At 43.1% G+C, this 25,960-nt stretch overlaps 1 protein-coding gene and 1 long non-coding RNA gene across 4 annotated transcripts in view; one reads left to right on the top strand and one right to left on the bottom strand.

Annotated features, from left to right (window-relative positions):
- Positions 1-22,970, top strand: part of Svep1 (sushi, von Willebrand factor type A, EGF and pentraxin domain containing 1) — a 176,770-nt gene extending 153,800 nt beyond the window's left edge. Inside the window, exons 41-48 of one of the 2 annotated variants that reach the window (NM_001419684.1) lie at positions 5,923-5,986; positions 9,069-9,242; positions 10,376-10,552; positions 15,397-15,567; positions 16,438-16,533; positions 18,333-18,428; positions 21,636-21,729; positions 22,595-22,970. In NM_001419684.1, coding sequence (NP_001406613.1) covers positions 5,923-5,986; positions 9,069-9,242; positions 10,376-10,552; positions 15,397-15,567; positions 16,438-16,533; positions 18,333-18,428; positions 21,636-21,729; positions 22,595-22,616 — 894 coding nt within the window. In that variant the 3' untranslated portion in view covers positions 22,617-22,970. The remainder of the gene's footprint in view (positions 1-5,922; positions 5,987-9,068; positions 9,243-10,375; positions 10,553-15,396; positions 15,568-16,437; positions 16,534-18,332; positions 18,429-21,635; positions 21,730-22,594) is intronic. The other variant, XM_039111040.2, reaches the window with a different exon arrangement.
- On the bottom strand, positions 8,660-18,961 carry LOC102546532 (uncharacterized). 2 transcript variants are annotated; one of them, XR_592526.3, is made up of 3 exons: positions 18,688-18,961; positions 17,664-17,853; positions 8,660-10,626 (listed from the first exon to the last, which is right to left on the bottom strand). It is a non-coding gene; the product is annotated as an uncharacterized LOC102546532 (long non-coding RNA). The 2 variants fall into 2 exon arrangements; XR_005504784.2 differs by having other exon boundaries at positions 17,721-17,853; positions 18,688-18,955.
- Positions 22,971-25,960: the final 2,990 nt, after the last annotated feature.

Here is a 25,960-nt window from a genome sequence, read left to right as displayed (position 1 = left end):
TGAGATGCCAGGTTCCCTTGGGCCTTAGTTTGGGTTTTGTTGCTGTGAAGAGATGCCTTGACCACTGCAACTCTTATAAAGGGAAACATATAATTGGGGCTGGCTTACAGTGTCAGAGGTTCAGTCCCTTATCATCATGGAGGGAAACATGGCAACGCACAGGCAGACGGGATGTTGGACATGCTGAGAGTTCTACATCTTGGTCCACAGGCAGCAGAAGTGAAGGTTCAGACACACCCTTAGAAGCTCAGCTTCTAAGACCTCAAAGCCTGTCCCCCACCACCCACTTCCTCCAAGGCCACACCTACTCCAACAAGACCACACCTACTCCAACAAGGCCACACCTACTCCAACAAGGCCACACCTCCTAATAGTGCCACACCCTAAGGGCCCCCATTCTAACACACACGTCTGTGGGAGCCATTCCTAGTCAAACCATCACACCCCGTGATATATCTAGCCTGAAGCCCCTCAGAACTATACTTAGAAAACCTCCACTTTATCTGTAAGATGACTCCTAATTGCAGTATCATAACCACAGCAGCAGCACCCATGAACTTTAATGGGAGAGCTGTAGTTGCTTCCTCTGAAAGCCTTATCTCGCCATCTAACTCTGTCTAAGAGAGCTGCTGTGAATCACAGGAGATCATCATCTGCCTTTTCAGGAATCGCTTGTGAATACTCACAGTGCTGTGTAAGACCAGGTCAGCTGTTAAATGTTTGTGGTGTTGCCTCCCTCCGTTGTTTGTGACTGTGAAATCAAAGAATCAAAGAGAGGGAGAAGCCCACGAGAACTGGAACCAGGTTTCTATGGTTATTTTATTTTCTCAAAGGTTAGGAAAATAAACATGAAAAGAAGAGTGGTAATCTAAGAATGGGTTGTTTCCAGGGGATTTTCCTGGCTTTGAAATTGGGGCATTCTGTCCATGAGATTACTGATCTTGAAATTTCTTAAGAAAACATATATACATTTTTTGAGACAAAATATACCAAAAACTCATGAAATTTGAAGAAGTTGGTACTTTAACTTAAACTGTTGGAGTAGCAGTCTCGTGTTAACTATGAAGCTGAATGAAGTTTATGAATCGCTGCTCTCCTTTCTACACATTAAAATCACCTGAGAGTCCTTTCAAAGGATTTATGCCCAGCTTCTTGGGGAAATAATGACTATCAGTCTAGAGTGAGAGATGAAGAAGCCTGCCTGGAAACCATCATCACCCAAGATAGTGGGAACCCAGAGGAGGCTGGAGATGTGGCTCAGCAGTTAAAAGCACCCTCTGCTCTCTCAGAGGACCTGAGTTTGATTCCCAGCACCCGTGGTAGTTCACAACCAACCGTACAGGGACTCTAATGCCCTTTACTGGTCTCTGTGGGCAGTGCAGACACACACACACACACACACACACACACACACACACATATGTATATATATGTATATATATGTATATGGTGTTCAGACATATATGCAGGCAAAACACCCACACACATGAAATAAAAGTAAGTAAATCTTTAAAGAAAACATGGAGCCAACTGAAGGAAGTTTCAAAAGTCTCCCACCAGACTTACCGGTGTCCAACAGCATGGACAGAGACTCCTAATTGTCCTAAAGAGGAACGGCCTGGAACTATTAGCAGATATTCCTGTGCAAACGTACGTCAAGAACGTGTAACTGAAGAGGAAAGGTTGGCTCCCTAGTACAGGCTGCATGTACAGGGAACCAAATGCTAACGAAGGGACAGTCACCTTCAAAAACACACCAGTGGATGAATGAAGACCAGAATTTGAGATCCGTATGAACCGCTGTATTTAGCTTTGATCAGCTGTGCCTGTTGATGTCACGCACCCCCAAAAAAGATAACAGACATTTCATGTTTCTGGATGGAAACAGCTCATGTGTGAAAATGACTTGCTCCCTTCCAGAAGGAGGAGGAGGAGGAGGAGGAGGAGGAGGAGGAGGAGGAGGAGGAGGAGGAGGAGGAGGAGGAGGAAAGGAAGGAAGGAAGGAAAAGGAAGGAAGGGGCGGAGGAGGAGGAGGAGGAGGAGGAGGAGGAGGAGGAGGAGGAGGAAGAAGAAGAAGAAGAAGAAGAAGAAGAAGAAGAAGAAGAAGAAGAAGAAGAAGAAGAAGAAGAAGAAACTTGATTTTATTAAGCTTCTAAGTCTGATAAACAGAATCAGTGACATCATAGAAAACAACTAGCAAAAGTGTGTCTGAGAACATCAGCAGAACAAATAAGCTTTCTAGAATCTAAAACAAATAAATTGACAGGGAAAAAAGAGAGGAAATAGAGAAGGGACCTAGAGATTCGTGAAAGCATAGGTCTTTCTTAAATATATGACATATTGTTTAGTTACTGCCATCATGGTCTTCTGTAGGGCCATGCAGGTCAGTGTTTTGTTTTGTTTAGTCAGTTTGACCCATGATAAGGTCATCTGGGAAGAGGCACTTCAATTGAGAAAATGCCTCCATTGGCTTAGCCTATAGATAGATGTGCCTGGCATGTTCATCACTAATGAGTGACATGGAAGAGCCCCGCCCACTGTGGTAGTCCTGAGTTGTCTGAAAAAGCAGCCTGCACAAGCCATGAGAGCAAGCCAGTAAGGGGCAGTCTTCTGTGGTTGCTGCATCAGTTCCTGCTTTTAAGTTCCTGCCTTGAATCCCTGTCCCGACTTCTCATCATGATGAACTAACTGTAAGCAGTATCTTGAAATAATGCCTTTCACCCACAAGTCACTTTTGGTCTTAGTGTTTCAATCACCACACTAGAAAACAAACTAGGTCAAAGGTTTGCATATGTAGCAAGCATTCAGCACCAGAGGTTGAGGGATGGGAAAGTAGCTGGGGATCAGCTCTTAGACCCAGCAGACTTCGGTGACAGGCCGTCTCTCCTGGCGGACCCGAAGGACACTGGGGCACTGATCTGCTCACTTCCAGTCTGCGGACACGTGCCGTCCAGTAATTACAGGGCTGAGGTTGCTGCAGGCAATAACTGGCGAGAGTCATGCTCTCTGCATTGCCCCAAGTCTGTGCAGGATAACTGTGATCATGCACTCCCAGGACTTGAACTGTTACCAAAACCAAGCAAAACAATCAAGACACCCAATATAAATTATGTTACATTCTTCTGCTATGTAAATATGCCCTCACCTGTGTGTGAGGCAAATACCTTTTTATGAGCTATTTGAATATCGAAAAAAAAAATCCCTGAAAAAATTTTAAGAAAAACTATAAATCAACTAAGAGAATTAATCAAAATAAACAACTAAAGATTGGGTTGGTTATTAAAAAAAAAAAAAATTCGGGTTGGGGATTTAGCTCAGTGGTAGAGCGCTTGCCTAGGAAGCGCAAGGCCCTGGGTTCGGTCCCCAGCTCCGGAAAAAAAAAAAAAAATTCACGGGGCTGGAGAGATAGCTCTGCAGTTAGAAGCACTGACTGCTCTTCCAGAGGTCCTGAGTTCAATTCCCAGCAACCACATGGTGACTCACAACCCTCTGTAATGGGATCTGATGCCCTCTTCTGAATGTCTGAAGACAGTGACAGTGAACTCATATAAATAAAATAAATAAATCTTTAAAACAAATCACACCCAGTCACTAATCAAATGGCTGTTAAGGCTCTAACAATCTAAGGCTCTAAAAATCTGGGCGAGTTGGTTGGAAACAGATTAGACAGGGGGAAGTGTGCTAATAAATAGGTCTAAAACTAAGACTTAATAGTAAGCGAGGCAAACGAAGGGCAGAGAAAGAAAAGGAAAAAATGCATGGTAAACGCTGCCAGTATCTAAAGAGGAAGTGGGGAGAATCGGTTTGCTTTTAAAAAGTGAACAGCTACTGATTCATTTGAATTTGTATTAGAGTAAACATTGACATAGTCAAACAGATTATTCACAATTTAAAGGTTAGAGGAAGAGAGCAAAGTGGAGGAACACTGAGAAAATGCAAAGCCCCCTGACACCAAGAGTGCCTCACTTCTTAGTGAGCTGGGTAGGTGGGCGCTTGTCTGATTCTTTTAAACTATTAAGGTCTGACATATGAGTTAGAAAAGTATTTTTCTGTCCAAAGAAAAAGCACAAGGGTAAAATTTGTCTTTGGATGGAGGATTGTGGAAGCTGTATTTTTCTTTCATGTTTTTCAAGTATTCTACAATTTGATTAAAAGGAAAACAAAAAAACGTACTTAAAAAAAACTGAAATTTATGGAATCTAGGTTTTTTTTGTTGTTTTGTTTAGGAAAGTCAGGACAGGACTTGCCCCATTAGCGTCAACAAGATCTTTACAAGTGAAGATTTATCAATAATTAAATGCAGGGCTCAAATTAGAAATGCCTCCAAGGAGAACATTAAGGATATCAGTCACCAGAGATGAAAGCAAGCAGAAAGGATTAGCAGCTCCCTGGTTGTTGCTGATTCAGAACACAGCTAAAACACATACATACATACATACATACATACATACATATGTTCATACATACATACATACATACATACATTCATGCATGCATGCATACATGCATAATCATGAAAAAGGGCTGGAGAGAAGGCTCAGCTGTTCTTCCAGAGGACCCAAGTTCAGTTCAGCTGGCTCCCAACCACCTGCAATTCTAGCTCCAGGGAATCCATGACTCTCTTCTGGCCACCGTAAGCTTCCATATACATATGACATGTACTGAAACATGCATGAGCATAAAGAAAACTAAAATAACAAATAGTTCACAAATCCCATGTGCTGAAGTTCACACTTACAGTGAAGCTTCTGAAGACTTACTAAGGAAGCTGGAAAGATGCTTCTGGAAAGAGTGTTCACTGCACAACCATGAGGACTGGAATCTGAAAAACTAATACTCTCTCATTAAAAAGCCAGGGGTCTGCATACATGGCTGTAACCCCAGTGATGTGTGGATTGCAGACAAGAAGGTCCCTGGGGATTGCTGGGTGCCAGGCTAACTGCAGGTTCAGTAGAAACTAAGGTCCTTAGATAGGTAGGTAAAGAGATGGAGAGAGAGAGAGAGAGAGAGAGAGAGAGAGAGAGAGAGAGAGAGAGAGAAAGAGAAAGAGAGAGCAGGATACATTTGTGCACCAAACATACCACACATGAGAGGCAGGAGTGGGTGGGACTTAAAACTCAGTCCTTTTAATATGTAATGTTATAAGCCTTTAATTAGTTATTGTTTCATAGTTGATTAGAAGCATAATACGAGATGGGAACACAGATTGTTCTGGTAAGAGATAAAGAGAAAAATGTGAAACAAAGATCTACAAAAATGAAACTCAGGAATCCAAGAGCCGTGCCTTAAATATCACTGCAGACAAGCAGCCTACATGGCCACAAAGAGCTATTGGGTATTGAAAAATATATCCCAATAATTACAAATGATTGTTCAAGAAAGTTGTCTTTCAGAAGGCAGAGGAGTAAAGCTTCGACTTTAACAGATGATTTAAAATGTTAACCGCATAGGCCCTTGATAGACTTAGGCATAGTAGATGAGTTTCGTGGTTGAAAATTTCAGCCCTCAGATCAATATAGTATCTCACAAGCTTTGTTTTATGCCTGAAGTATTGAAAGATAAATGCATTCAGAATTTTTTATTTTGGGGGGAAGGGGTTTTCCCATTCAAAATCTTTTTAAATATACTAAACAAGTTTATGTCCGACATTGCTGACCTGTTCTTCACACATCGTTGCCATGGATTATGACCAGCTGTCATTTAAAACAGAAGATAAAGCCACATCTGCCATCATCACATGACTCTGCCACGGAAGACTTTCAGTGGAATTTTTTTTTCAGATTCTAAACTTTACATTATATTCATTCAGCATTCCAGCACCAAGCCACCCAAGTCCATGGCTAAGACGGCTTCCCAGTCCCTTCTTGTCTCTCTGTTATAAAATTAGGACCCTGCTCATGAGCCCTCTCTGTTCGTTCACAGGGGAACAGGGAACGAGTCTGCCAGGAGAACAGACAGTGGAGTGGACGGGTGGCAGTATGCAGAGGTGAGTTAAGAACACCAAGGATCCTGGAAATGCTACCAAGGACACAAGATAGCAGTGTGTCTCCATTTCCTTCGTATATCCGTTTTGTACAGTAGGCAGGTAAACCACAAGAGAACACTTAATAGCCTTTGTTCAAAGACCCCAAGCAATGAAGGTTAAAACCTGTGGTAGAGATCAGAAAGTAAGTGGAATAGGACTGCTGGCTTGACAACAGCACACACTTGTTTAGAAACCTGGGTTTCTTGGCTCTTTTGTGGCATTTTCTTAACAAGTATAAACTAGAGAGTTTGGAACGGTTGCTATAGGTGAAATAACTGGCCCTTAATGACATCATTTTTAAGTGATGTTGGAACATCAGTCAAGTAGATACCCACAGTCCAGCAAAATGTTGCAGGAACTCAAGTCTTGCCAAGTTTCTTTGGCGATGGGTGGATTATCCCATGCCCCCTTTTCTTCCCTTTGCTTCAGAGGCAGACAGGTGAAGTGACGCTGTGTCTTTAAGAGCCTTAAGTCTGTAAAGGAGTAATATGGTTGTGATCCAGTGCAGAAAAATGTCTATTTTAGTTCCCAAAATCTTGGGTAAACATTACATTGAAAATAATTTTAAATATTCAGTAGCACCTCAAGTCATAGAAATACATTTGTTTACGACTTTGGGCAGTCCATGATAATTAATATTCCTTTAAAAAAATGTATCCCAATATGTTTCTTTTTATTTCAAGTATTTTATTTAATATCTGAATCAAGTCACATATGTCCAAATATAGTGTAACTTAATCATTTAATATTCTCTATCTACTTATTGCTCTTAAATTTTTATTTCATATGTTTATGAGACCTGGCATCACTAGGTAAGGGCATTTTACATGAGTCTACATCGCATGGTGACCTTGCGTGTCTCAACCCCAGCAGCGTGCTATCTGAACTGCTCATGTTCAGAAAATGTTTGTGCAGGGAACAGGAGCAAGGAACAAAGAGGAATCCCACCTGTCTGGCATGGAAACCTTCATGGTGTTAATGAGTGGCCATTTTTAAGTTATTAGTCATACACACTAAGTTCAAGATTAAACAACACAAACAGGTCACCCACTCAGAGTAAAAATTATTAATATCTTGATATGCTATTATACACTTTAGGTATACTTAAAGTCACAAATACTTTTGGAGGTAGACAGAGAGAACCTGATTTGTAGCTCCTTACATAATTCATGAAATTATTGAATTTCTTTGTATGTTAGCAGATTCCATGGAAGCCCATGACATTGTAGGATGCCCTTGACCAGTATTTCTCAAAAGTACAAACCAGAGCAGGCCCAGAGGTACCAGTGATCTGGTTCAAACTTGTTTATACTGCTTATACAGGAGAGGAACTGACTAGAAAATAAAATACCATGGGAGAAAGAGCAAGAACAGAGAACCAGGAGCTTGAAGGAAGGCGGAGGGAAGAATGTTTCTGACGTATGTTGTCTGAGTCCATCCCAATCCTAATGAACCAGCATGGGTGTCAACCAGATTCCTAAGCTGACATCCACGCACTGTAGTTGGAAAAGCCCAGTGCTCCACTCTGCAAAACATAATGCAGAAATCCTGAGTCATTTAACCTGAGTCTTAACCCCTGACACAAGAGCCTTCAGGCCAAACATGAAGCTAAAATAGAAGTTATTGGCCTAAACCTCCATCTCTGTCTCCATAAAATTATAAAATGAGGCTTCAAACCCATTTTATTTTTTAGGATTCATTTACTTATGTACATAAGTACACTGTCTCTGTCTTCAGACACACCAGAGGGGGGCACCAGATCCCACTACAGATGGCTGTGAGCCTCCATGTGGTTGCTGGGAATTGAACTCAGGACCTCTGGAAGAGTCAGTGCCCTTAACTACTGAGCCATCTCTCCAGCCCCTTCAAGCCCAGTTTTTAAGGTTCTAGATCCTGCTTTCTCCAGCACATCCCCAGCAGTGACATTTCTCAAGTGTTCATGCCATTTTTCTATCCTATAGCTGTAATACAAGCTAGTATCATATCCTTACAGTTCAGACGCCCCCAAGCAAATAAAATGGACTTTGCTCTAACTAACCCCACGCTCATGTCTGCCTCTTCCTGACCCTTGACCTCCCTACTTTATGTCACAGCAAGTTTACCTTTTCGATCTCCTTTGTAAGCAATTATTTTTTTGTTTTGAGTGTATGGAAAAGTAGAGATACGTGAACCACCGTATGCATCTGGAGGTCAAAGGGCAACTTTAGGGAGGTGACTCCTCCTTCCACCATGTGGGTCCCGAGGGCTGAACCCAGGCCGCAGGGCTCGGCTTCGTCACCTTTGCCACCTGAGTGATCTCAACCCACACTGTTTGATGTCTTTATAAGCAGAGTGGCCCTGACCAAGTTCTTTAGCTTTCCTGAAACTCACTCTCTTTTAGCGATTATTGAACTCATTCCAGAATTGCTGCTGGATTTAGGAGAGAGAAATGTGCAGCAGTCGGCTAAATTTAAATTTCAGGTGGAAAATAATCTTAATATAAATATGGGCCACACAATATTTTTAAGAAGTATTTATTCTAAAATAAATGCTACTTATAGGACATTCAATTTTATTTGAGAATCCTGTGTTTTCAGTTGGTCTTACAAACCAAGTGTTGTAAGAACAATAGTAAGGTTGGCATTATACAATAAGTTCACGGCCATGAGATTCCTTTATTTGATGCACGTGTTCATCTAAACTACCCCACAACATCCACCCCTCTTAGCAAAATACATAAAGACAGATGAACTACGCAGGACTAAATAGCAATCTTCACCGTGAGCGTGTGGTAATTCAACAGATACATGCAGTATGTTTTCTCTGTATCAATGAATGTTATTGTGTTTCATTCATAAGTAGACATATATGTTTATATGGATATATATATATATGTGTGTGTGTTTGGTGAATATATAAATATATATATATATATATGAGTACTACACACACACACACACACACACACACAGAGTACTTTCAAAAAGCAAATATAACAGGAGAAGCCAAAGGGATTTGGGAAAGTATTTAATACAGACTGCATTCTTCCTTTTCTTCCTTTTAGAGAGCAGATGTGAGGCTCCGGCTGAGTTTCCCAATGGGAAGGCTGTCTTGGAAAACACCACATCTGGACCCAGCCTGCTGTTTTCCTGTCACAGAGGCTACACCCTGGAAGGGCCCCCTGAGGCACACTGCACTGCAAATGGAACCTGGAGTCACCTGGCTCCCCTCTGCAAACGTGTGTGTTGACTTTAGGGGGTGTTTTAATCACATTCTGCCCCACAGCTAGTTTCATACATATCTCTGCTTGAAGGGGAAATACTGATAAATGAGATCAGTCCCGGGAAGGCCGTCTGTGGCCATCAGACCCAACTTTATGGGATATTTTAGAACTCTACTTACGATATATTATAACAGCCTGTCTACGAGTCAGCTTTTATCAGATTCCTCTGCTGATTAAATTCAAGCATTAATAGAAATTACAAATTAATGAAAGCATTTTGAAACGAAGATATTGTGAGTTCCAGTGACACGAAGAAAGGGGGAGAAAGAAAGAAGATACGGTTAAAATCTAATGTTAATATATAACATATAAATGCGGTAAATAAGGATAATTTGACCACTTGAATGAAAACCATACAAATGGAATACAGCGTGAGAAGGCTTCTGACTAGTGTGTAAAGTACTGTAGTGCGTGAACACAGCCTTCAGAATTCAGAAGAGCCCTACCTCAGCAAAACTTACTTTCCACTTAAAATCAGAACAACCGAAATAGCTTGAAGCCTGTGTCCGTATGTGTGGCATACTTTTGCTCTGAGCAAAGTCGAGCCCTAGCGACACGTCCTGTGCTTCCTTCTAAGCTGTGGAAACATCCTGTTTTTACCATCAGGCCCACAAATACAGCATGAGGTCCTGTCATTCTGTTCCTCACAGTGCAGGCCTGAAGTCAGGCTCACCCTGCACGGCCAGGTCTGATGCTTCTCTACTCCCGTCCTCCCTGAAGCATGTTCAGTAAGAGGATGGAGTTCAACAGAATTCACCATGCTGTTGACACTCATCAAATATTGAGAGACAGTGTGGCCCTTGGTTTCTTATATGCCTGATATTTAATCTTCACAAATAATTTTATGTGGGTGGAAAGCAAATCTGGGCTGATGCCTGAAGTTCTAAATCGTGAAACCCTTTGCTGGGCGTGGTGGGACTGAGTCAGGAGGGCAGGAGTTTGAGGCCAGAGTACTCCATTTTCGTCTTAAAATTTATATTATTATTGTCATTGAAGACCCATGCTCTGTAGGCCTCTACTTTGTCTTCAAAGAGATAAATTAGAGAATGAGAAGACAGCTCAGTAAACATCTGACTCATCTTTTACAGCAAATCCATGCCCTGTTCCTTTTGTGATTCCTGAGAATGCCCTCCTTTCTGAGAGAGAGTTTTACGTCAACCAGAATGTATCTATCAAGTGCAGAGAAGGCTTCCTGCTCAAAGGCAACGGCATCATCACGTGCAACCCTGACGAGACTTGGACACAGACAAACGCCAGATGTGAAAGTGAGTCAACGGGCAGAGCCCAGTGAAGTCCATGAGTATGCAAGGTTTTCCTATCTCTCCGAGTTTTTCTTTTTCTGTTAAAAAAAAAGAGTATACATTTTATTTACAGTTAATGTGTGAGAGAGAAGGGGGGAAAGGGAAGATGGAGCGGGGAGAGGAAGAGGGGTGGAGTGAGAGAGAATGGGTGTAACATAAAGCAAAAATATGGAGGTCACAGGGAAATCAGGTCCAAAGGACCCAGCTCAGATTCTCATGCATGATTTACAAGTACTTTTATTTGCTGAGTCATCATTTTTGGCCAAAGTTTTAGGGGGGTTGTTTTTGTTTTATGTTAATTAATGCTTGATTCTGTTTACGACAGTTTTTTAATATTTGAATTTGTTCAGATGTATGAGTGGTTCTGCCTGCATATATGTTTGTGTGCCATGTGCATGTTTGGTGACTGTGGAGATCACAGGAGGGCATGTCAGAGCCCCTAGAATTGGAATCATATGTAGTTGTGAGTCACCATGTAGGTGTTGGGAACTGAACCTGGGCTTGCAAGAGCCATTGTTCCCTTCCTGGGAAGTCATTTTCTATTAATTGTGCATAGTTGGATCTCTATACTATTTTAGTCATCATCTGCATTGGCATTTAATATGAGAAACAATTATGTTTGAATACTGAACATTTTAAATGAATTTTCCAGACCAAGCTAAAACCTCCCTGACTAGAAGATTAGGATTCTCTGAGTAGATTTGTCAAAATGTGCTCTACTGAGAGAAAGCAAGACACCAAGTTGAAAATACATATTTTCCTCCACATCATCAGAGCCTTCCTTCACAGTATCGTTTAATAGGTTTCAGGTACTTCCTGCAAACAAAATTACCCGGAGATGCTTCTCAGTCTTGAGCGTGTGTCAGTGGAACTTCAAGAGCTCACTGGAACACAGATAACTGGGTGCCACCCCATAGTTTCTGAGTCTGTGTGGTTTTGGATGAGGCCAGATAACATCATTTTCTAATAGTTCCTGGGTGTTGCTTATGGATATTGTTATGGTTTGACTATGGAAATGTCCCTCATCTACTTGTGGTCTGTGTGCTTGGTCCCTTGCTAGTGGCAGTATTTTTGAGAAGTGCTGGAAACTCTAGGAGGTGATACCAAGCTGGAGGAAGGTTACTGGGGGCAGAATCTTGACGGTTCCTTGTCCGTGGATATTCTCATTCTCTCATATTCTCTCTCTCTCTCTCTCTCTCTCTCTCTCTCTCTCTCTCTCTCTCTCTCCTGCTTGTACTGCTTGTATGCTCTATGAGGTAAAGAATCATCTCTGCCCACAACCATGGACTGAACCATATGGAACTGTGAGCCTAGATAAGCCCTTCACCGCTTAGGTCACTCTGCACACGTATTTTGTTCACAGTGACAAATAGGTGGAGGAATACTGCTGGTCCAGGAGCTGTAACTTGAGAACGGCTGCTGGCCCAGCACCATGTGAGTCCACCCATGCTACAACACTGCCTCCCGCAATCAGACTTAGCCTGCTATGACTATCTCCTGACCTCTACTACCACCTCCTGCTTCCATTTTAAACATCTCTCTGCCAACATCACACCACTTATCTTCCTTGTTGCCTGAGCTACTCTGTCAACAGCAGTCAATAAAAATGTTCACTGGGCCTAACCCATGTGACGCTCTCGACTCCATAAGAATATTTTGCTCAATGTATATTCCATCTTCATAACACTCGTACTTCAAATAAGGAAACAAAACACACGCACATAAAGACACTAGTGGGGTTGAATTCTAGCCTCCAGAAGTTTAACTCTGAACTTACATAAATGCCCTAGCGTCCTTTTAGTTTTAGGGTTCTCGTTTGTTAATTGTAATAATAATACTTATCTTGTGAGTTTGTTCTCTAGAATAAATCAGTTGATGTTATACCGCATCAGCAGTTTCTCTAGATGAAAAGAGATGCCCAGTAGCTCAAAGACATACACACCCATACACACGCGCGCACACGCAAACACACACCAAGTTTTTTAGCTAATAGTGTGCTGCAGCATTAGAAACTATTAAACACACGCACATAGACACACATGCATGCACACACACACATACACACAGAGACAGAGACAGAGACAGAGAGAGACAGAGAAAGAGACAGACAGACAGAGAGACAGAGACAGAGAGAGACAGAGAGAGACAGACAGACAGACAGAGAGACAGAGACAGAGAGACAGAGAGACAGAGACAGAGAGAGACAGAGAGAGACAGACAGACAGACAGACAGAGAGACAGACAGAGAGACAGACAGACAGACAGAGAGACAGAGACAGAGACATAGAGACAGACAGACAGAGAGACAGAGACAGAGACAGAGACAGAGACAGAGAGAGAACACGTCTGAAAACTCCATACTCTGCTTTTAGGATTTGCTCCTAGACACTTAGAAATCTACCACTACCCAAAGGGAGAGAAGCGAGCATCCTTCAGATTTCTCTCTGGCCTTCTAGTCTAGTTTAAGCCACCTGCCCGGAGGGCATCAGGCCAAGTGGCCTCATTCTGCCCACGCATCCGCACCTTGGTTCTTGGCTCCCTGGCGCTTACCATTCAGGCCACTGGAAGCAAGAGCAGCGAGAGACGTGTGCTTGTTACAAATGCTCTTTCCATGCATGCCTGACAGTCAGTATTCTAGAGTGGATCACAGGTTGCCTTGGAGAGGAGCCGTTTCCATGATTGTTAATCCTCCAGCCTCTTTTACATTTTCTATCGGACAGGAAGTCTTCGGATTAAAACCGCGTATCCTTCCTTTGCCTGGGCAGCGACCTTCCACATCCTGCCTACCTGCTTCTCATATTAATTCCTGCAAACGGGTGCTTTAAAATGTAAAGCTCAGTGCAGGCTCACAAGTCAGAAACCCCAGAAATGTGTGTTAAAAAATACCAGATGATTCCCATGTAAGTGACCGGAAATCCATGCTTTGATTACCAGAGTGCTATAAGCCAAGCTTGAGTTTCCTGTGATCTTTCTACAGGCGGTTGCCTGGATTTTAGAAACCTTCCAGCTCTGGTCTATCAGCACTCTCTAGCCTAGTACAAATGCCGCTTTCACTGTGGCTCATACTTTGACAACTCTAAGCGCAGTCACATTTACCTCGACGTTTTCATGGCATCTCATCTTACTACACAGCTCACAGGAAGTTTATTACATCATGTGTCCAACTTTCCTTATTAGTGTTTATGTCTTCTCAGGCTCTGATACACAGGCACTTCCTCTGCGCTGTTGGGCTACCTTGTCTAACCTCAGTGTGATGGTTTTTGGTTTTTAGTATTATATTTTATTTCATCATGTTTGGTTGTTGTTTCTCAGAATTCTTTTCTCTTTTTTTCCCCATATTTATTAAATTGGGTATTTCTTATTTACATTTCAAATGTTATTCCTTTTCTCGGTTTCCATGCCAACATCCCCCTAATCCCTCCCCCTCCCCTTCTATATGGGTGTTCCCCTCCCCATCCTCCCCCCATTACTGCCCTCCCCCCAACAATCTAGTTCACTGTGGGTTCAGTCTTGGCAGGACCAAGGGCTTCCCCTTCCACTGGTGCTCTTACTATTCATTGCTACCTATGAGGTTGGAGCCCAGGGTCAGTCCATGTATAGTCTTTAGATAGTGGCTTAGTCCCTGGAAGCTCTGGTTGCTTGGCATTGTTGTGCATATGGGGTCTCGAACTCCTTCAAGCTCTTCGAGTTCTTTCTCTGATTCCTTCAATGGGGGACCCGTTCTCAGTTCAGTGGTTTGCTGCTGGCATTCGCCTCTGTATTTGCTGTATTCTGGCTGTGTCTCTCAGGAGAGATCTACATCTGGCTCCTGTTAGCCTGCACTTCTTTGCTTCAGAAAGGGAATGGTTCTGGAGGGGAGAGGAGGTGGGGAGGAACTGGGAGGAGTAGAGGGAGGGGAAACTGTAGTCAGGATATAGTTTATGAGAAATAATGTTTTCAGTAAAAAGAAAGAAAAGAAAAAAAAAGAAAATGTAAAAACATCAGACAAACTTCTTTTCTCCTCTACCAAATCTGGCTAACACTGTGACAAACAAATGGCCTTCAGTAAGGCAGTTCATGAGGTCTGACCACCTGCTACATTTGCACTAACTAGGTACCCAGCAGAACCTGGAGTTCAGCCCTGTGGTCAAAGCACCCCACAATTATCTTGAGATGTCTTATAAAAATCTTCAAAGCAAAAGCAGCTATAATAATCTCGATTTTAAATATACAGTACATATAGCTTTGAAGAAAAAAAAAGGGGGGGGAGGAAGGACGGTTACTCAATCTAACACAGATCCCCAGAGACACTTTGCAGCATCAAAAAGGGGTCTTGAATTTTATGAAACGTAGCCACCAGCTAGTACCAGCATCCATTCATATTCTAAACCCACATTGAGCACTCACTGGGTTGAAGGCCCTGGTTTTGGCAGTAACAACATTTCATAATCCACGATCATTAATTACTCTGAAATGGTAGGCTATCACGCTTTATCCCCTGTACTAATTTGATAAACATTTTATTTCTACCTTTCTGGCAGCCACCTCATTGGCAAGGTCAGAGAGCTCACTCTTGTTCTGGGCTGCCCGTCCTTGGGTTTTAGACATTTGAATCCCAGGCCAGGGACCCGGTTATCTTGTCACCTAATTTGACTAAAGCTGCAGATTATTTTCTCAGTTCCTAGCATTCTAGACATGTTACACAGGTAGAAAATAGCTCGTGTATGTGGTTTCTCTATGCTCTTTAACCTGATTCAGTCTTCATGGTAACGCTGTGTTCTGTCTGGGTGAGCTGGAAGGGCTTGATTGTTATCCGTGTCTTCCTATAGAAATCTCCTGTGGTCCTCCAACTCATGTGGAAAACGCAATTGCTCGAGGTGTGCATTACCAATATGGGGACATGGTCACCTTCTCCTGTTACAGTGGCTACATGCTAGAAGGTTCCCTCAGGAGTGTATGCCTAGAAAATGGAACATGGACACCACCTCCTATCTGCAGAGGTAAGGGGAAATTTGAATAATCATTTCCCAGTGAGGTTGAAGGGAGATGTGGACCTCCAACGATTAGTACACACACCCCTTTGATTTTGCTTGACTTTAAATTTGTCTTAGCCACTTAGTCGTTTTCTATAACTTGCTAATTTACATTTTTTGAAAACATGTACATTTCTTCAAAATGGAAAAAAGTAATATGTCTCCAAGTACGGTGCTCTAGAGCTTGTATTTTCCTGACAACATCTGAATGTTCCTTTGAAATCACAGTTGCTTTATTCATTCTAAAAGTATTTGCAAAAAAAACAAGAATTGTGACACTGAGCATGCAGTCTAAAATGGCCAAATTCAGAGTCGTGGAATGCAGCATTGGTTCAGGGGCTGAGGGAAAAGGGAATATAAAGTGTCTGTTAGTTAAGATGAACGCAGTCTGAAGATCTAATGCATTCCTAAAGTTAACAATATTGTGTTGTAGTTTTGAAATTTGCAGGGAGAGATGAAAGGGGGAGGGGGAGGGAGGGAAGAAAGAAAGAAAAGGGGAAGAGGGAAGAGGGGAAAAACAACCGGTAATTACTTGTGCTAACAAATGGTAATTAGCTTGACTATGCATGTCTTATAATCCATGTATAAAACAATCAAGTTCTAAGTTGTCAATACGGTTTGCCTTTGATCATTTCGCCTCCATAGAGATGAGGGCAGCGTGACGGTAACAGCCAACAACGTGTGCCTCTCCTCATATGTTGAAATGCTTTCTTAGTGTCCAATTGAATTTTTCTTCCATAAAGCCTGAGTCATTTGTGAGTTGTGAATGAGCCCCGTTCTTCAGTATCAGCTCTCCAGAATTCCCTGGAATCATGAATCACCTTGTTCTCTTTCCAGCTGTCTGCCGGTTCCCATGTCAGAATGGAGGGGTCTGCCAACGACCAAACGCTTGCTCCTGCCCAGACGGTTGGATGGGACGACTTTGTGAAGAGCGTGAGTCTGGCCTTGAGCATTGCTCTGAGCCCCTTTTATTTGCTGAGAAGCTGCAGGCTTAGGAGAGACAGTTCCTGGGAATTGCCTTTGCTGTCCCAAGGAACTGATCGCCTCAAACCCTTGCAGCGGACCAGCATGCACAGGTCTAACACATCAGCGGGCTGCAGAAAATTCATCTATAGTATCTATCTATCCCTGAAAGTGCAGTTGCCTCATCTAGTGTCTCACGAGCCTCTTGGCGCCCAGCAACTGAGTCTTCTTAGGAGGGGGCTTTGTGAGTGTCACAGTCCTCTCTCCCCTTATCTCAGGTCAGTGCTATCTGGCCACAGTCTTTGCTACAGTTGGAATAATTGTGCATATCACAGGGCACTGCGCCTTTCGGAAAACATGGGAGTCCACCATGACGCTTAGTCATGAGAAAGCCACTCCTAATTAAGAAAATAGGGAAAGTCACAAATCCTAATCTATATGATGTTTAGTAAATGAGCAGAATTTTCATGCTTAAACTACGCTTGGTTTATCAAAGGTGTATAAATAGCTCCCTTTTTTTTTTTTCATTTTATTATTTGTGCCCACGCATGTGCCAAGGCAGAGGACAACTTTCAGGAGTTAGTTCTCTCCTTTCACCAAGGGTCCTGGGGATCAAATTCAGTCATCAGGTCTGCTTAGCAAGTGCATTTACCTGTGGAGCTGTCTGGATGGCCCTCAGTGAATTCTTTTAAATGATTTTACAGACTAACGTGTGTTAACTCAATGTCTTGATGTATAAGGATACAGCTGCGTGTGTGGAGAGGCCCTGCTGAGTCCCTGATGTGACAGGAGTCAGGTTACACCTCTTGGGCTCTTTCCCTGCTGAACTCAAGGCCGACTCTAAAACTTATTCAATGTGACTTTTTCACCCTTTTTTTTAAAGGAAAATGAGTAATGGCTGTGATTAAGTCATCAAATCAAGGGTTTTCACAATGGCTAATATTTTTTAAAGCTGCCACAGTTTTTCCTTCTCCCTCCTCATTCCTTTTCATGTGGGGCTGGCTCCCAGGCTTCAGTGAGATAAATACTTAGGGTCCCACGATTCTGGGATACCCAAGTCACAGGCCAGGATAAGCCAGCTTAATTTGCTGAGCATTTACCTGCCCTTCTGCACAAAACAGAGGTGAGATCGCATACTTTAATTTGCATAGAAGCACCTTGGAGCGGCCTTAAGATGTAGAATCTGGTTCAGTCGACCAAAGATGGGACAACGTGAGAGTCCGCCCTTCTAACCAGTTCCTAGTTCATGCAAGGCAACGACTTCACATGCTCCACATCAGTCCTTGGCTCCTAGGAAAAAGAAGACATCGTCATATCACTACTAAAATATTGCAAGCAAGAGCCTATGGGACCTCCCAGCCAATTCCCATTCTCTCACGTGCAGTTCAAGAAGTCTGAGGCTGCACTTCACACAGTTCTCAAAAGGAATTTGAAATGGTGATCAATGGAGTTTGTGCTGCTTATGTTACAAAGACCGGAAGCAAAGCAGTCAGCAAACAGTGAGGACAGAGTGTCCTCCAGGAAAGAGTGCCTTTGGCCTCAGTGGTTACATCTGAGTCAGGATCTCCACCCTGATGTGCTTTCCCAGTGACACTCATTAATAAGCAGAGTGATACAGGGAGATCCTCTAGGGGGCCATTGTCTAGTTTCTCCTCCAGCAAAATGGATTGTGAACATTTGAGCCGATCTGAACATGAGTATCACGGTCAATGCTTTTCAACCCAGTTTTAATGTTTTTTTTTTTATTCTGTTTTGTTCTGTTCTTTTAGCAATATGCATACTCCCCTGTTTGAATGGTGGGCGCTGTGTGGCCCCTTATCGGTGTGACTGCCCCGCAGGCTGGACTGGATCCCGCTGTCATACAGGTAAGCTTCCTCCCACGGTTTGTGTTCGTGATTTAGTTTCATGAAACCATACGAGAGACAGATGGGTTGAACTTGGACTGAGCGGTGGTGTCACAACGGAAGGGTCCCAGCCAGCCACTCTGAGGCCATTTATCAGTGCTAAACTGGATCACCACCAAAAACTGCTTTTCAGGAAATTGCACTTAAAGAATGCCATCTACATTGGCACCTCATCTTGATCCTTCCAGAACAATGTCTCTCACACCCTACTGAATCCTACCAGCTGGTAAATGACCTCTTCTTTGGATCCTATCCAGCCGTTACTAGTTAATTCTCAGCTCCATTTCCAGGCCAACAGTCATGAATGATCACTGGATGATCATTCAAAGGCATGGAGCGTGCAGACTTATAGTACAGACTGTTGTGTTAACTGATTCGCAGTCACGTCTGACGGAAGCCTTGAAGGAAACACAGGGGGCGTGGCTTGTAAAGATGGACAGGATCGAATCCGGAAACGTGCGCGCAGCAGCTTCAAGGCGCTGGTCTGTTCCAGGAGAGCACAAGAGCCCTGGAGGGTTTTAGGCAGGAACAGTACTCAGTGATGGATCAGGGCTGGAAAGATGGCTCGGTGGTTAAGAGCATCAGCTGCTCTTCCAGAAGACCAGGGTTCAATTTCCAACACCACGTGTCAATTCACAACTGAGAAATGAAAATCAAAAACACGGTGGCTCTGTGAGAAGCTGGAAAAGGAGGATCGGCGCGACTTGGTGACAGATCTGACGGGAGGGGGGTTGGGAGAGAGGGAGGTGATGCCACTCTTTCTAGTCTGACCTCAGGAAATGAAACCAACACCACATACTGAGCTAGAGGAGCCAGGATAAACAGGCTGCTGTCTAGGCAAGGAGTGGAACCTGAGGAGTCTGGAACACAGTAGCGCAGCAGTCCAAAAGGCATGATAGTTTGGACACCCAGCAAATACAGCTAGATTGAAGACAAATTTGTGCATCACGAAGGAAGAGCGTGTACCGGAGAGAAAATGGCACCGTGCGGAAGCTACTTGGCATGAGTGACCGGGTGGACGTGAGTAGGATGGAGGGAGCGGTTGAGGAGTGAGAACATTTGCTAGTGTTGACTTCCGTCAGGGGTCTCCTCGCACCGTGCTCCTGAGAGTAAGTTGTGTTTTCTTACCCCGCAAACGGAAACTGCGGGGAGTCGGATTGAGATGTTCTGGTTTTACTTTTGTTGGGTTTTATCCTGATCTCATTGTGTGTGTGTGTGTGTGTGTGTGTGTGTGTGTGTGTGTGTGTGTGTGTGTGTGTGTGTGTGTGTATTCTCATTTTCTGATTAAATTATAAATAAGTATATCCTGCTGGCCCATTCTTACTCTTCCCTGGCAAGAGCGTCCTTCAGGGGGAAAGCTTGGCATTTATTTCTTCATGCTCCTCTTCATCCCTGGTCCTAATTCCTGGTACCTGCCTAGCGGAGAGGTCGCCGTATTTTATAAAGCGTGGGCTTTTCTTGCAGGAAAGGTCCTGCCTTGCTGTGTTAAAGTAAAACTCATAGCCAGCCCTCCCTCGATGGCTATCTGATATTCTTCCTGTAAGGACTTACCTGACCGGTTGAGCTTGTGGGTAATAGACTTTCATCAATGTTTAGACTTAACAGACAGGCTTGTGCACACGATGTAGGCTTGTGAAAAAGATGCCTGTATACTAGATCTTTGGACATTTTTTCAGGATTTCATCTGTGACTAATTTTAATTCTAATTATGGTTCTCTAATTCTAATTGATGCTGATATTTATAATAAATGTGTATATATTAATTTAAAAGAGCATGACAAGCGTCCCCTGGCCACACAGGAAAGACTATTGGACGCATGTTTTATGTTAGGAGTGTTTTGCCTTCTCATATGTCTCTGCACCACTTGCATGTCTGGTGCCCAGAATCCTCTGGAACTGGAGTTACAGATAGCTGTGAACCACCATGTGGGTGCTGAAAGAACCACCATGTGGGTGCTGAAAGATCCCATGCAGAGAGACCCTTACTCAAGTCTTGGGAAATCGAGGACCCCAGACACAGAGAGACCATTTTGGATGTAATAAGCAAAGGCGAGGTTTATTACGGAGACCTATTACAGAGATCTCTGGGCCGACACATATCCCACGAAGGAGACAGCGAGAGGCTGGGAGAAAGAGCATTTAAAGGCAGAGGCTGTGAGCCCAGGGGTTGGGGGGTGTCAAAGGGGAAGGCACCACAAGTTACAGGATTGTTTTATGGCTCCAGGAGATAAGGGGACGCCAGAAGGTTTTATGGCCCCCTGGTTCCTGGAACAGAGCTACTAAATCAGGAGAAGGGTAGGGTCTTCAGGTCCTCATTATTTTTAAAAGTTTGTCAAAATTGATGAAGCATCTGTATTTGAAACACCTCTGGTTAGGCTTGGACTGCCAGGTTTCCTGGAATGCTCTCTGCAGGACTCAATGGCTGAAAAGCACAAGTAGGGGCTTAAATAAACATCACAGGGGCAGAACAAAGAACAGTTACTCACACCGGGTGATAAGCAAAGTAGTTCTCTTGCATTCTTTTTCTTTATCTTTATGGCCTGTTATTCCTGGCAGCAGGGCTTACTCTTTTAATTTTATATTTTTAAACCTTAAATTCGTATAATTTTTTTTCAGGTGCTAGGAATCAAACCCAGGTTTTCTGGAGGAGTAGCCAGCGCTCTTAACCACTGAGCCATCTCTCCAACCTTATGTTGTCCTGGGCACTCTGTATGACAGACTTATTCTCCTGTAAACTGCTGTCTGACTTAGTCAATCTAGATTTTATTGCCGGCTCCCTCCAGAAGAGCCATAAATTAACTGAGTATATAAAACACTTAGATCAGACCTAAGTGCCAGATCTGTTGCACACAGAATAATAATGCACACAGTAAAATATTTTAAAAGACAGAACCCAGTGGGCTTGGCATGCTTAATAAAGCTGACCTTAGTGTGGTGAAACTTAACATAGGGACTTGATGTGAAACTCCCCTGACCCATCCCCTAACCCCACCCTGAATAGCTCAGTGGGGGTGGGGTATGATGCCACGTACAGATGTAAAATGTGTGAGGAATGACCAGTGGTAGATCAGGGGGAAGAGCAAGTCCTACCCTGTGGGCGTCTCTGACCTCTTTAGAATGTCTAAGCGTTGATTAAGTGAATGAATGCATGTATTTCTTTCATCACAGCTACTTGTCAGTCTCCCTGCTTAAATGGCGGGAAATGCGTAAGACCAAACCGATGCCATTGTCTCTCATCCTGGACAGGACACGATTGCTCCAGGTAAGACAGCCTATTACAAAGACTGAGCCGAAACTCTTGGACCATTTCCGGAGTGGGAGGATGGAATTCAAGAGGCAGAAGGTATCTCTAGTTGGAGCGTAAACTTCGTTAATCACAGGCTAACTAGATAGTCTCTCTAAACCTTCGCTAAACCCAAGGCTAGAAATAATCAAGTCAGGATTGAAGAAGAAGACAAGATCTCAAAAATAAACAGTACTGAGCGGCCTTCATCAGCACATATCCTAAAACTAGAAAAATAAGCGTGCGAACACACGTGCACACACACACACACTTTAAATAAATACTAAAAGTCAGTAAAGATTTACACAAATGATAAAAGTAATATTCTTGAACAGAAAGTACAAAATAAACACTGTAGTTTATTGAAAACGTCCTAGCAAGATCCCATATGACAGTGCATACCTTTAACCCCAGCATCCAGAGGTAAACAGGAAGGTCTCTGTGAGTTCTAGGCCAGCTATAGCTGTAGAATAAAACTCTGTCTTATAGAAAAAACAAAGGAAAGAAAGAAAGGGGGGGGAAGGAAGGAAGGAAGGAAGGAAGGGAGGGAGGGAGGGAGGGAGGGAGGGAGGGAGAGAAAGTATCCCAGCCAATGTTTGAGGGATATAATTACAATAAAACTATTGAAGTTGAAAAAATGTTTAGTGATATTTTAATGTGTCCAAGCATCTTCCTTCTCCCCAGAAATGACCGTCTTCCTAGAACATATTGTTGCAGATGTGTATACTGGACTAAGATTATTGTCCCCTTTTCCACGAGCACCCCCAAAGTTTCCCCCACCTCTGTTCATCTTTCCTCTTGAACCTATAATTTCCTTACGTTTTCTTTTGTTTTCTTTCTTCAGGAAAAGGAGAAGCGGGCTTTAACCCCATACCCCACCACCTCTCCCAAAGCAGGATCATCTCCTTCCAGTAGCTCCTGGAACTCACACCAAGAAAGACCAACACGGTGCTGGGGCTTGTTTTGTTTTATAAGCTTGAGGTTGACGTTTTAATTTTTGTGATCTATTTTGTTATTTTTTTTGTGACGTCCTTTCTTACATGTTTGCATTGTTTAAATATGCTTGCATTTTCTATATAAAAGTTATATTAGACGGACACTGCTCCATCCTCACCAGATGTACATACTCCACTGTCTGCTGGGAAAACCCCTGGATTTCGTTTTTATTCAATTACTTAAAGATGACTTTCCATTAAAATATATTTTGCTACTAAATAAGGTTTTTGCTGGGTAGTGCCATTTTTCCAAGGTGGCTATTGAACAAAGAAAAGAACTCATGAACTTCCTTCGTAATCCTCTGGCATCATACATGAGCCCATGTGGGGCATTGAACAGTTATGGTAAAGGAGGCCCTTCCTTTAGTCCTGTCTTGTTTGTTCAGTGTGTGACTGTAAAGGTTTTCTTTCTTCATTAAAGAAAAGTGAGTCAGACTTAGTGTCCCCAGCAAAGAAGTCTGTCCTGGTGTTGAGGGTGACTTGGAGGATCCTTTTCCTATTTGGAAAGCTGTAGGCATGGGAGTGGGTGCAGAATGACCATGATTTATAAGGAAATGTACTCTAGAAAGTTCTCAGAGCTGGCTCTGGCTTTCCTGGAAAGAAGAAAGAAAAAAAGAAAGGAACAAACAAAGAAAGAAGAAAGAGGGGCTGGAGAGATGGCTCAGTGGTTCGGAGCACTGACTGCTCTACCAAGGGTCCTGAGTTCAAATCCCAGCAACCACATGGTGGCTCACAACCATCTGTAATGGGATCTGATGCCCTCTTCTGTGTGTGTGTGAAGACAGCTACAGTGTACTTACAGATAATAAGTAAATAAGTAAACAAATAAATAAGTAAATCTTTTTTTAAAAAAAGAAGAAGAAGAGGGAGGGAGAGAAGGAGGGAGGGAGCTAGGAAGGAAGGAAGAAAAAGAGAGAAAGATAAAAAAAAAGGAAGAAGGGAAGCAGAGAGGCGGGGGAAGGGAGGGCTATGTGCCCAGGAGACGTTCAAGCTGCCCCACCGTTTCTGACATCATCTACTGTCATCGTTTTACCTATTTCAGAATAAAGACTTTCCAGACTTCAGAAAAATAAAGCCAAACCCAAGATTTCATTTTAATACAGGAAATACATAATCATATCGGCTCCATCCTCTGGGAGAACTTCTCCCACAGGCACAGCGTACACTGGAGCACTGCAGGGAGATGCAGGACAGACGGGAAGGACCTTGCCCTTCCTTTGGTCTCATAGCCATTGATTGGCTTGTTCTCCTGACAACCTTCCCACTTCTCATCCATATGCCTGTCATTCAGTTTGTCTGCCGCTTTCTTCCCATGTTTATCATTCTTTTACTTTGAATGGATTAAAAGGTTTATAATTCCAAAGTAAGACAAATTAGATGTGTTATGCAAGATTTTTTTCTTCTTCTTTTTCTTCTTCTTCTTCTTCTTCTTCTTCTTCTTCTTCTTCTTCTTCTTCTTCTTCTTCTTCTTCTTCTTCTTCTTCCTCCTCTTCTTTTTTCTTTTTTTTGGAGCTGGGGACCAAACCCAGGGCCTTGCGCTTGCTAGGCAAGCACTCTACCACTGAGCTAAATCCTCAACCCCGTTATGCAAGATTTTAAGGAAGCACATAAGTGAGGGTTTTTTTTTCAGTTTTTGGGGTGGGGATATATGATTTTTGTGAGTGTGTGTGTGTGTGTGTGTCTGTGTGTGTGATGGTGTGTGATAGGGTGTGTGTGTGTGATGGTGTGATGGTGTGTGTGTGTGATGGTGTGATGGTGTGTGTGTGTGTGTGATGGGTGTGTGTGTGTGTGTGTGTGTGTGTGTGTGTGTGTGTGCACTCGAACTTCACTTTCCCCCTTGTTTGAGACAAGGTCTCTCATTTACTATCACACACACCAGGCTCACTGGACTGCAAGTTTCTAGGAACTCTATCTCTGTTTCTATGATCTCTCGGTAGGAGCCGTGCAGTTGCAGACATGTGCTCATACTTGTAGCCCACAGTCCTCCAAGCAGAACACTGACCATCTTTATCAGGCCAGCTGTGCCTGCTTACAGAGGACCACCAGGAATGGACTTGTGGTCATAACTGTTCCCTTGGAGAAGGAGGTGACAGGGAAGGTCCCTGGACCCCGACCTGAGACAAAGCTGAGTGAAAACCAAAGCATGCTTGAGGGAAAAGCAGCTCGCCATGGCACAGTCTTTATCAGTGACCGGTATGAACACAGACAACATCTAACAACAGGAACCCTCAAGTGTGCTATCTCAATGTCTGCAGAATATTATGCAGCCTTCAAAAATAATACAATGCCATGGAAACTGTCAGATGCAGAAAGCTGTGGAGTGACAGGGGTTGAAAATCAGGATACAGAACGTTCTAGACCAGGGTGTAAATCAGTGGAAGACTCAGTGCTTATGTGGCAGGAGACCCTGCGTTTAAACCCAATCGTCTCTCCTTTCAAGCTTCCATGCTCAGAAGCCTGAGAAAATCTACTTTTTTAAAAAATAAGAAGGAAAATACTACAAATCATCCATGTGTATTGTTGTCAAGGTAAAACGTGACATGGCTTAGTAGTTAAGAGCACTTCCTGCTCTTGTTGTTGCAGAGAACCAGGTTCAGTTCTCAACACCCACATCGGTGCTTCCCAGCCACTCCTTTGAGTCTCCATAGGATTGAATACCTTCTAGGCCCTTCAGACAATTATACTAATAGGCTAGACAAACACAACTAAAAATATCAAACTACCTTTTCAAATGTAAGCAAGATACATGCGGTCCTACGCAGCTATGGGTCAGATAATGTTAAGCCCCCGTGGCTTCTCTGCACAGGGCTAACCATGTCTGAAGGAGAAAGAAGCAACAGCGCACAGCACAGTGAAGTTTTCTATTTGTTCTTTGGAAGACAGGACAGGCCCCAGGGTGTCATCACAATACAGAGATGAGCACGACATTATTACTATGATTTAAGTCAAGTTTCTTTTTAATGAGACAATGAGGAATTGCTGGAATATCCTACTGACTCATAGGAGGATGTGACTTCAACCCTCAAGTCCCCATAATCGAGGCAGGTTTTAGCGTTATGACTATAAAGCGAATATTAAGGGATTGCAATCTGGAAATAGAAACAAGAAAAAAATCACTTAAGAGTAAGACCACATCCTAAATCATAGTTTCGTCTCTATATAATTAGATTTCATATTACTTCTCTTTCATCGTTCATTTCCAAATTCTGTAGATT

The sequence above is a fragment of the Rattus norvegicus genome, chromosome 5 (assembly GCF_036323735.1).
Source record: "Rattus norvegicus strain BN/NHsdMcwi chromosome 5, GRCr8, whole genome shotgun sequence".
In the NCBI taxonomy this organism is placed as follows: domain Eukaryota; kingdom Metazoa; phylum Chordata; class Mammalia; order Rodentia; family Muridae; genus Rattus; species Rattus norvegicus.
The sequence above is the reverse complement of the archived record's forward strand: the minus strand, read 5'-3'. Positions and strand labels throughout refer to the sequence as shown.